The sequence below is a fragment of the Archocentrus centrarchus genome, chromosome 9 (assembly GCF_007364275.1).
Source record: "Archocentrus centrarchus isolate MPI-CPG fArcCen1 chromosome 9, fArcCen1, whole genome shotgun sequence".
Taxonomy (NCBI): domain Eukaryota; kingdom Metazoa; phylum Chordata; class Actinopteri; order Cichliformes; family Cichlidae; genus Archocentrus; species Archocentrus centrarchus.
In genome coordinates this window covers 8,614,321-8,626,648 of record NC_044354.1, presented here as the reverse complement: position 1 = coordinate 8,626,648, position 12,328 = coordinate 8,614,321, and the positions used below count along the sequence as shown (strand labels likewise).

General features: G+C 40.1%; 1 protein-coding gene across 1 annotated transcript in view; it reads right to left on the bottom strand.

Moving 5' to 3' along the window:
• Positions 1 to 3,819: 3,819 nt before the first annotated feature.
• fbxl17 (F-box and leucine-rich repeat protein 17) overlaps positions 3,820 to 12,328 on the bottom strand; it is a 240,512-nt gene continuing 232,003 nt past the window's right edge. Inside the window, exon 11 of the mRNA XM_030738451.1 lies at positions 3,820 to 6,614. Within this exon, the coding sequence (XP_030594311.1) occupies positions 6,477 to 6,614 (138 nt within the window). The 3' untranslated portion in view covers positions 3,820 to 6,476. The remainder of the gene's footprint in view (positions 6,615 to 12,328) is intronic.

Here is a 12,328-nt window from a genome sequence, read left to right as displayed (position 1 = left end):
TTTAAACAAATAAATGAGTCGCTGTCATTTAAAAACTCTTTTCTGTATGGGTCTCCTTTGGGCCTGAGCTACATGGGCTCCTCTGGAGTCATTCCTGCAGCTTAAACGCAGTGTCAGTTACAAAGTCAACCTATTAACATCTTCACTATTCAATGCTATGCTCGTTCTTAGCTGAAAAGTCAACATGAGTCAATAGGCAGGCAGTTCACCACAGGTAGCTAGGCAAGCGAAATACTTCTGTCTTCCTCTGGGAGTAGAGTAAAAACGCTACAGAATGGAGAGGAACTTGTTTCTTTTATGTGATGTTAGAAACTTGAAGCACTTACCCCAGGACTGATGCACACGTATGACTGACATAATTTCCAGTAGAAAGGAAGAATCTGGGCTTTATGAGGGCAAGGGTGAAAATGAGTGAATGCTGGAAAGATGAAGGAACGCTTTAGCAGACTAGACCCTTCACAGCTGGACAGTCTGTAAGAGGAGAAAGTAAGCTGAAACCCTTAAACTACAAGGAGGGTATCTTTGGCAAACCATCCAACCATAATCAACCAAGCTTTTTTTTTTTTTTTTTTTTGCAAGACATGGCTAGTTCAAGAAAGCTGTGAAGATAAACCTTTGTGTGGCATGCGGTGATGTTAACAGATAAATCACAGGTGCTAAATTGTATCAAATAGATAATAATGAAAAAGTCAAACCTCATTGTTGGCAGTTCCGCTGGCCAGCTCAAAAAGTTAATACATCAATTATTCAACCAAAAACATCAAGGTCTGTTTCTAAAGCAATACTAACAGGTCCTGACATACTTAGCCCTTGACAGCACACCAATACTTAGGGACAGTGAACTGCTAAAAACTGCTGTTTCTGAAACACACCCTTCATCATCACTAGATGCACTGCATCAATCCTCATGAGGAAGTTCAAACAAGCTTCAGCCCTTTTCACTTGAGGACATCCGTCAATGTCAGCTATGATTAGGTTTTGAAAAAACACAAATTTCTCGGGAAGACTAGACTAACGTCCTAGCAGTCCAACATGACAAATGTCCTGTATGGTCAGTGTCAATTCTTATCAGCACCTCATTAAAAATGTAATGATCACATGAATATTTACCAAGTTTAATTATGGATCCCTATAGCTATTCTGTCATGCCCTGCACCCTCTTTGCCTTTCCGGGAGGGCAGTCTCTCATCTAAGTTCCAGCTGAATGCGTCCTTCCACCTTGATGAATATTGCAAAAGTCCAAGGAGCGCTAGGCGCTGATGGAATCCACCTCAATCAGCAAGAGAATCGATGGCATACACACACGTTTGCAAAGGCTCTAATTGGCGGCAGTAAAATTCAGCAATTTACCCATGAGAGAAATGGGAGTGTAGTGCAAGGAGATCAGCTCATTTGTAACAGAAATATTAAAAAAAAAATTCTCCTTCTAAAAACAGGAGGCCTGCAACAGATGAAGAGCAGACCAAGCAAAACTGTTAATGTCTCTGCTTGTCTGGGCTAGTTATTGAAGCAGGCGTATCTCACTCTCACTGACGAAGCAACACTGAAAACTTTGTCACTAAAGCTTTTGACCATGTGGCTCTTTACATGTGTTCTACTCAAACACACTAACTAATCAAATGTAAAGATCTGATATCACAACCGTAACTACATCTGACAAATACACACACGCCCAATGCACAACTTGTATGCATTCTCTACGTGCAGTATTGTGCACTCTTGATCCACCCCTCAGTTCTTTATTATTTGCTAGAAAAATGACTAATGGGTACAGCAATTTATTGAAACAAAGGTGAATGGAAATGGAAATACGGTATTTAAGGCAAAGACATTTGTAAAATTCTAATGTTTGAAAGTCCACATTTGGTGATACATTATTTATTCTTTATCACGGTCTGAACTCTCTTAGGCAGATTTCTTCTAATTTCTTTAAGATGTCTTCAGGGATAGTTCTCCAGGCTTCTTGACTATCAAGATGATCCCACACTGCTTCAATAATCTTGAGGTCCAGGCTTTGGGGAGGCCAATCCATGACTGATAGTGTTCTACTTTGTGTTTTTTTAAATCCAGGTGTGCTTCTACTGCATTGGCTGTTTGTTTAGGATCACTGTCATGCTGAAAAATGAAGCTGTTGCCAATCACATGCTTTCCAGATGGCATTGCATGGTGGTTCAAAATCTGTTCATATTTTTGTGTTCATAAATCCATCAAGCTGAGCGTGAAAGCGAAGCTGTACATTTACCGGTCAATCTACGTCCCTACCCTCACCTATGGTCATGAGCTTTGGGTAGTGACTGAAAGAATAAGATCGCGGATACAAGTGGCAGAAATGATCTTCCTCCAAAGGGTGGCTGTCCTCTCCCTTAGAGATAAGGTGAGGAGTGCAGCCATTTGGGAGGAGCTAAAAGTAGAGCCAGGACCCGGCCCTGGATAAGTGGAAGAAAATGGATGGATGGATGGATCAATTTTGATCAGCTCTCCAACGCCACTGGCTGAAATGCAGCCCCAAACCATGACAGAGCCTCCAATGTGTTTTACAGACCTCCTCCATACATGTTGATGACAATTTGAACCAAAAATTTCAAATTTGGATTCATCACTCCATAAGATTTGTTGCCCCTGATTTTCAGTGTAGTTCTTGTGTAATTTGGCATAGCTCAGCCTTTTCTCCGTTTCCCTTCCTTAGGAAAGCCACTGTTTCACTGAGACTGTTTTTGATGAGACTTCAGTGGACAGTAGATGGGTCAAACGAAGGGCCACATGCATCTCGCAGGTCCTGTGTCAGGACTTAACACTTTTCTCCACCACTTACCCAGTTTCCTCCATGTGCTGCACTCCATGCCAAGATATGGCAAGATTTTGGCTTATAGTTCTTTCAGAATTACCTTGTTAGTGCAAAAATACTGCTTCATATCTTTGGTATGTTTTGTAGATTCAACGAAAGAAATAGGAATAAATGATGTTTTTTTTGGTCACAGGATGCTCTTACCAAAGTGCCTAAAGATTCAATTTAAATTTGGTCGGCTGGTTGTGAAGTTTCCTGTTCTCTGTAGACACAACACTGGTTCATCCCTTGAGTTAGGTGCCTTTTTTTAATACTCGAATGGTTCATAGGTGAGTGTTAAGCTGCTTAACTAACAACAACAACAAAAAATACAAAGAAAAAAACAAAACAAAAAAATGATCCGAAATTGAACAAGGGCTGGACCTAAAGAGTGAAAAAGCAGCCAATGTCCAAATAAAAAAATTTGAAAGACCTTCAGAAAGCTCAAGAAATAAAGTGGTGACTCAAGACTTTTGCACAGCACTGTATTCGCACCACCCTATGGGAAAGAAGGTAAAATAAACCTGATAAAACAGCTCCCTATGTGTTTATTCAGATTTTGAAAGCTCTGTAAGCTGAGAACCAAGTGAACCGAGCCTCAAGTCGACACAAATTTTGTTGACAACACAAATAATCCATCTAGGAAGAACCAACCTTTGTATCCTGTTGATGCCATCTCCTATGTTTGATCACCAAGCACGAAACGCAGCCACAGTGAACAGTCTAACAGGCCCTTGAAAAAGGGGGACATATTGAGTGACATCTTTTTAGCTCTGTGAGGCCTTTGCTGTCTTGCTGAGCAGCAAGCTGATGTCTCCTCACTTTGTCTCAGATGTGAAACGTCTGTGAAATGCTCCGACCTTGAAAGTGCATCCTAATGGAAATGCGGGCTGATTATTGTGTTATGCTGGTCAGTAGAAAAGAAATTATCAATGCATTGGTTAGGTTGAAAACATCTTTATTTCTAAAAATACAGAGGCTTTGGTATGTCATACTCATACATTCCAAGGCCTTTGGTTGCAAAGAAAAACATGCTGGTATCCCTATTTGCATTTTACCTCAGAATGCAGTCTGTGTTAAATTTCCCAATTCTAGCATTATAAATAGTATGCCCTCTTTGTTGATATGCAACTCATATAATAAAAAGTCTGGAAATCTTGATGGAAAAAATGTTTAAGTGGTCCACAGATGTTGTAAAATGAGCAGAAAAGTGTTCCACTGTCGTTCTGAATATCCCTCTCCTGACTCTACGCCAGACATAAAGAAAGAAATGAGGAAAAAAAAGCTTGAAGTCATAGTGTTTTATTCATTTTTATGTAAATCCAGTCATTTACGGTTGCCTTAACAAATCAGAAATCAAGTGTGTCAACATCTAGCAGAGAAGGAAGTGCATATGGGGATTACAAAAGAACAGAAACAGAACAGAAACAGACCAAGGGAGTCTCTTGGTTAAAGTCTACAGATCCTGACAATGATAAAAATGAATGTGTTTTTAATTGTCTGAACTCTCTATGTGCTGCTGGAAGTTTACAGTTGAACTCTAAATCCTAACCTCAGTAACCTATTGTTCATATCTGAGTGACATGGAGGCTGAGACCAGAGCTGGTTCACACCATAGAAAAATATTTGCATTTTTAAATATACATCAATGAATTTCTAAAGAATAGATGAAAATGATCGATTCTTACCCTGCAACTTCTACTCACTCTGGTGTTAGGCCCAAGCCAGATTTTTTTTTTTCCTTTATACCCTACAGAACTAAGAATGATAAACTGCTCATTGCTACATAGAAAATGTTACAAGTATATGCTCAAAACCAATATTAGGCTAAGTAAATCCCACACAGTATTTATTTATATATATATATGTATATATGTATATATGAAATCAAATACACTTCCAAAAAAATTGGGATGCTAATCTTTAAAATAGAACTGAGACATTATATCAAATGTTGAACTTGAGAAATTATGTTGTTTATTGATAAATATATTACAACTTTGAATTTTATGCCGAACTGGCAGACCAGGCCTGCAGACAGAGCAGTCAGCAGGCAGACTGACTACGAAGCCATGCTGTTGCAATATACGCAGAAAACAGTTTGGCATTGTCTTGCTGAAATAAGCAAGGCATTCTGCACGGTTGGCACATGTTGCTCCAAAACTTGCATATATTTAGGATTTAAAGCAACTTCAGAGGGGTGCAAGCACCATGCCATGTGTACTAATGCACCCCCCCCCCCGTACGATCAGAGAATTCTGATTGTTTAACTATGCACTAACAAGCCAGAAGCGTGCTTTGTAAGCATCTGTAGCCCAGATCTTAATTTGTTTGCTTTTAACTGATGCCAAACTCAAAATGAGCACCCCAAAAACAAAAAAAAAAACCAAACAAACTAAAAACAAAATTTCTCAGTTACAACATTTAATATGTTGGCTTTTTTTTTCCCTACAAAATATAGAGTATACCTTGCTAATTGGATGGCAATTATTAACCACTTAAGGCTTAACACTTTCTCTTAATTGTCATCACGGTGACTGTGGTTAATATTTTGATAATATGACCCATGATTTTTGGGTAAAGGCAACTGCTATTTCAAACCACTATTAAATTTCATTCTCCAGATGATGCTCAGTCAATGATAAATCCATGCATGGAAAAAGAGCAGACTCGATTCCACGTAAAATGGATGTCAATTTCGTCTTCACGTTACAAATGCTCCATATCCTGCTCAGACAATGAGGTCACGATCTCACTGTAAACATGCACATTTCAATGCCTTCTTCTTGCCATGAATTTTCCGGAGTTGTGACTACCCCCCCGGACTGAATCTTTTTTTTTCCTCTATGAGAGCAAAATGTGCATATTGAGTCACAGCAAAGAGCTCTGTCCTTCACATCGAAACCTTGCCGGCAATCTCACAGGTATGTAAGTCACAAGTCCGCAAATGCTTTTAATACTGTACCGAACATCCAAGAATGAAAAAATGTTTCAAGTGGACAAACTGAACAAATAACCTCGAGTGAGGTCTGAAGCCCTGGTGATTCAGTTGTCTTCTGCACTGAAGCAGTAAGATGGTTCCTCTTGCAGCAGTAAACACCTCGATGGGGTGATGCAGGTGCAGTGCTGTAGACCGCTGGTTCTGGCTGGAGAAACAATTTTTTCTTTCCTTTTTTTTTTAAAAACTTATTTGCATTAAAGTAATTCTGGTCCGATGGTTGCTGAACATCTTTTTTTAATTAAACTTTTTTTTTTTTTTAATCTTTTTATTCAAGACCAGGCAAACCCCCTAGTCTTGCAACTTTACCTCTAATCACCCCAAGATGATACAAAGAAATTAAAAGGTATGAGGCATAATACCCCTTACCTTTACCTAGAGCAGATATCACTACATCGTCTGACTTAATTATAAAATCTCATACTAAAATAATAGATTTACTTCAAATAAAACAGTAGGACTGGAATTTTGTGTCTGTGAGTGTGTAGCTACATGTTCGCATGCATGTTTGAACAGTCAGTGAGAAGCAAACATGACTGAGCTGCACATATTGTATCTGTATACAAAAAGGGCCTTTGTATAGCACTGCGTTTTATGTGCTTTTGTGTGTGTTTGTTTGTGTTTGTTGAGCGTGTCTGTACGATCCAGCAGTAGCTACGAAGTGTTCGATGTGTTGGGACTCCAGCCCATTTGATAAGCTCTCTCCAGGGTTCTCTTGCAGTCCTGCATTACTGTGCTGAACACAATGTGGGGGTACTGGACCACCAGCCTCTCCACAGTCTCCTCGTTGACCTGCAAAAGCACACACACAAAGACACACACTTTTAACATAATGATCTATAGATCAATTTTACATTTGAACATAAGTACTTTTAAAACATTAGTAAATGAGGTAAAATAAGCTAACTTCACGCTTTCTTTGTCAACCAGTTTGATCACGGGTATTTCAAAATTCTGAGCCAGCATATGCTCCAGCACCACACAGTCAGTATCTGAGTTATGTCTATTTGGCTGGTAGTTTATGTTGGTTCAATATCATTTTTATATTGGTTTATATTTCTTTGACACCGTAGTAGGATGGGTGCAGCATTTCTTGACACCAATTGTTAATATTAGTAATCCGCTGATTATGATTAGCACAGAAAACTCAAGAGAGATGTTCCTTTAATCTCACTCTGTGCTTCTGTATTGTAATACGATATAAACTTTGGGTAAATTAAGTGTAAAGCACTGTGATTTTTTCCTTCTTCTCCATTTCTAAATGTTACCAAGGGCATACACCCCACAGGCACTTTGCCTTCTTTAATGACAGGTTCCCGCTTTTATTAGTGAGTCACAAAACAGGACACTGTATGTAGGCTAGCTTTTGCTTGCAGCAATAATCTCTTTTATTCTTCCCATGAAATCAATTTATAATATATTTTCAGTGGAAGTGATGGAGGATACAAAATCAACAGACATTCTTCTGTCTAAAAGTATATGGTCACAGGCTTCAGGCAAATCAAGTCACATCAAATGGATATCTTCGGAAAATCCATTTCCTCAGATAGTATTTCTTTGCTGAGCCAAAAAAAAAAAAAAGAGTAAGTATCTAGGTAATATCTAGAGTGTTAGTTCTCTGGGTAAAAATGCCTATTTGAGGTCAGAGGTGGATGGCCAGACTGCTTCAAGCTGATAGAAGGCCAAAAAAACTCGGTACAACCAAAGTATGCAGAACAGCGTCTTTAAATGCACAACATGTGGAACTGTGGCACAAAAAACACAAAAGCATGGATCTATCCTGACCTGTATCAATGGTTCAGGCTACCAGGCATGGTGGTGTAATTGTGTGGGCACAATCTGGGCCCTTCATTAGCAACTGATTATCACTTTAAACACCAGGACAGAGAAAAAAGAATTTTAACCTTCCAATAAAGGATACTGGTACAGAGCCAATTGGTGGCTTCAATTTTTGGTTAAATCTGTTTTTTTTTTTTGTTTTTTTTTTTGGGGGGGGGGGGGGGGGGGGGGGGGGTTGTAGCAATTCATAGCTTATAGTCATTAAATAAATGTATAATATTAATTAATAATAAGACAAATTATGACTATTGTCCAGCTTTATGTTAATAGACTGGGGATGTCAGGATTTGTGCAATCATTCACTCCATATCAGAATAGATTTCCAGGAACTTCTGGATATATATATTAAAATAAAAGCTTACAAGTCTATAAATGTATCAGAAAAACTGGTTTGGTACAATTAACTATTAAATTGAGCAAATTAAAAATATGGTTGATGGCCTTTTTTAAGATTAGCAGAGACACTGCTCGGCCTCTTAGTGCCCTGCACAAATTGTTTACTGGCCTTCTATGAATGACAGGCGATTCTGTAGGAGCATGCCGTGTACATGCTCATATGCACATACAGTTGGACTGTGGTGATAGGTGAAGCACCAGAGGACAGCTGAGATCACCAGGCTAATGAGGCCCTCATGTTCTCAGAGGACTAGAAAGACACGCAGCTAATAGCTACTCCAGCACTCTTCTGCCAGTCTAACACTGTCAGGCCACTTAGAGCCAAGAGTGAGAAAGCCTGAGAATCTGACAAAGAACAGAGGCACAGTAACCCTAGAGACCTTGAGGGGGTTAACCGCAACCCACCCAGAACCAACCCCCGCCCACCCTTGAGCGTGACACTTTCCAGGGGAAATGATGTATAAACACTTACACATATGTTGAGGACACAGTCATCTGATGTTGCCAAAGCAGTGACAAAAAAATGTTTCAGTTTTCCTGAGCTCAACGGCCAAAAAATGCTTTCTGGACGAAACGTCTTGAATCGTCAGAGTTCCCTGGCCCTTGCTTGGTTTATCTCTTCTGGGTGTCATTATTCCTTCTTTTCCTTCACTGGATGCAAACTTCTTAAGTAGTGGAAATCAGCAATTTATAGTGACAAAACAAATGGAAAGACAAATGCAAGGCAGACAGAATTAATTTATTTTTCTCTCTAATTCAGCAGAATCAGAGAGGCACATATGTTTGCATGAGCCAGGAGACCACCATAGTCTCTTGGTTCACAGAAGGAAGATGGAAACTGCACAGAAGAAGCAAATCCAATAAGACTAAGAGGCAACAACACCCTGTTATTCTTCCATTTGACTGCCAAGGATAAAAGAGTGAGCTGAAGTTAAGGTGCTTGATGCCAACACCCAAAGTCTTTTAAGAAAGAAGTGATACAAGAATAATACAATAAAATCATAAGCGCAGGTTCAAGAAGCATTTTTAATTCCTCAGAGGAGAATTCCAGAAGTAAATGCCAAAAAATATCTAGCCTCAGTTCTCTCTTTCCACCCAGTGTTGAAGAGAAAAATAATAAACAAAATTCAGAAGACTTTATCATTTTAAATAACTCTCAAACTCTGGAAAAACACTTTAAATCAGCAGGCAAACACGGAAATGGGAGACTTCCAGTACCACATTCACCGTTGTGATCAGTGATACTTTAGTAAAGCTTAGTCTTTAATAAAACATCGTCTCAGGATATTGCTTTAAAGAACTCACATTATTATAAAGACATTATATTTCAATTGCTGCGCAAATCATCACATATCCTCAAGTACTGAAAACGATAAAAGCGAACAAGTGAAGTGGGGCTGGTGACTATACATCTAGGCATGAAAGGGGATATAGCAATCAAAGAGTTCCTGCAGATGTCTAAATATCTCAATGTTTCACTGGCTGTATATCAAGATTCACTGGCTGGGCCATAAGTAACCCTCAAAAGGCCTTTTATGGTATGCTTTTGGATTTGTTTCAGGCCACCTGTTTTTTATGCACATTTTGAATTCGTAAGAATAAAATCAGAGCGGAAATAACCCTTTCCAAATAAACAACACCAATTCTCCTAGTTACACTTGCATTTTTAAGCACACTTCTTCTGTGGATGCATAATGCTTCAGTTGCTTCTTTGTATAATCCCAGACTGAATACATATGTTCTGATCAGGGCTCTGCAGAGGTCATACCATCTGTTGTACCGGAACATAGTCCTGACTTCACTTTGATGTTCCTGGAAGGCTTTTAAATACATCCTTTTCTGCAGTGATTTAATAGCATCTAACTAAAAGATATAGTTGAATGTGGCCAACAAAAGAAGTGAATGGAAATTAAAATTTCAATGCATTTTGTTTTGCAGCTTTTCTTGAGGTTTGGTTAAAAAGTTGCTTTCCATTCAGTTGAAAACTTGCTTAACGATGGTGAGATTCTGGCACAAGCTGCTATAGCTAGTAGGTACTTATGGTTTTGTGAGAATAGGCCAGTTTTAGCTATTGGCAGATGATTGATCAGCCCACCCAAAACAACCAAAAGTAATTGAAAATATTTTTGGGTTTTTTTTTTTCAGCAAATAGAAAAGGCACCAAAGAAAGCAGGAATGAGAGTGACGTGCAAATGGTCTACAGCCTGCTTCCAAAGTCTCCTGCTGTACAGCCTCTTAATGCGATCAGAGGTACAAACACACAGAGGTCAGAAGAAATCGACAGGTGTGTTTCTGCTGCAGAGGTGTCCAACTATGAACTCAGAGCAACAATTGAAGCACATGCACATGGTCCTGCAGCTTGTGACACAATCACACACACACTGCTGGTGAGATGCGTCGTGATGCTTTCTCCCCATCCTTTGGTTAAGCTAAGATGTGTAATTTAAGGATAATTATAAGATAATTACTGGCATGTTTTGATCTGTGAAAACAGTCATTATTTCTGTGAAATCTGCATCATTTCTAACTGCACTGAGAGAGAAGCAGTTGCTGTGCGTGTGGAAGTTCCTTTAGATGAATGTTATGGTATTAAATTGTTCTTTATAATATTCCTGAGTATTTTTTGGAAGGACTGTGTTAAATGAACAGCCTAACAGCATGGAAATATGCTCCAATTGAGCATTTTCAGTGGCAGGCTGGCAATCGAGAGCACCTGGGACGTATCCTGGTGAGCTAAATGTCATTTTGGCCTGCTTTGAGTAAAATGATGACCACATCAGGCGTGAGTCACAGAGGGTGTCTGCGTGTCAAAGTGGACATACACAAATGCATGCATGCAGTCTGCCCTTCTCTCTTTCTATTTCTGCAACGCAAGCAATGTCTACCCGCTTCTCTATACATAACGTTAGAGAAGTCACAGGAAAGGTGGGAGACAGAATAAAAGAGTAAAATGCTGAAATGCCAGCCAGAGACTGGGTCAGTTAAAAACCCTAGACAGACTGTCTGAGCGTGTCTGAATAGCTGTAGTTTTTATTTCGCTTGTGTTTATGGGTTATGTGTTAAGTATTTTAATAATTTTGCTCAATGCTTGAATATAAAGATTTTCATTTTAAAGTTTGACCTCACTCTACACCTTATTCAGTGTTTATAAGCTGCAAGCTTATAAAGCTCTGTATATCAGTCTGTGTTCTGACTGGAGCACCAATATAGCCATAGCAGACACTGAAAGCTCAGGTTCAGACAAGCTTGTCTGTTTCCCTATAAAGTTTTACATAACAGATCACCACTCGGGTTCAGATCAGGCAGGCTGTTCCTCCAAATCGTGCCCCTCCAGGTATCGCTGCTGTCGCCCACATGAATGAAGCACCCTCAGGCATCCTGCCCAGCAACTCCAAAAAGGTTGGGTATTCTAAACTGTAGTTCAGTGAATAAGTGCAAAGGACAGTCAGGGTCTGTTCGCTGGCTTTAAACTGCAGGGAAACAACCCTTTCGTCCACCGGTAAAACTCCAATGTACAGCCAGCAAGCTGAGGGGATACAAGGATACCTACCCCAACCCACTGCCTCTCACTGAGGGCAACTCCAGAATGGAACAGAGTCCCTCTCCAGGAGACTGGTTTCAGAGCCAAGGCCGTGGGTTGAAGTGAGCCCGCTTATATCTAGCAAGTATCTCTCAATCTCACACACTAGCTCAGGCTTCTTCCCCACCAGACAGGCGACGTTCCATGTCTCAATCACTAGCCTTGATAGCCAGGATCAGTCCACCAGAGCCTCTGCCCTTGGTCATCACCCGACACATGCTGCATCCGACCCCTACGGCACCTCCTGCGGGTGGTGGGTCTACAGGAGGGTGGGCCTATGTCTCTTCTTCAGGCTGTGCCAGGCCATGCCCCTCAGGCACTCGAGCACCCTCCCCAGGCCTGGCTTTAACGTGGGGCCCTGCTAACCCGATCCCAGGAAGGGTAAACTGTTCTCACAAGGGTCGTCTGAATCACTCTTCATATGGCCTCCACCAAAGACCGGTTTGCCTTGTCTTTTATTAAGAAATCCATCCATTTGTGTCTTTTCACTCTGTTTATACACCACTACGCATTTAATCATTAATTATTATTAATCTCTGGCTCTCTTCCATAGCATTTCTTTTGTCCTGTCTCTCTCCCTTCAGCCCCAACAGGTCACTGTCGTTAAGTGCTTGCTCATAGGGGGTCGTTCTGACTGTTGGGTTTTCTCTGTAATTATTGTAGGGTCTTTACCATACAAACCTTGAGGTGA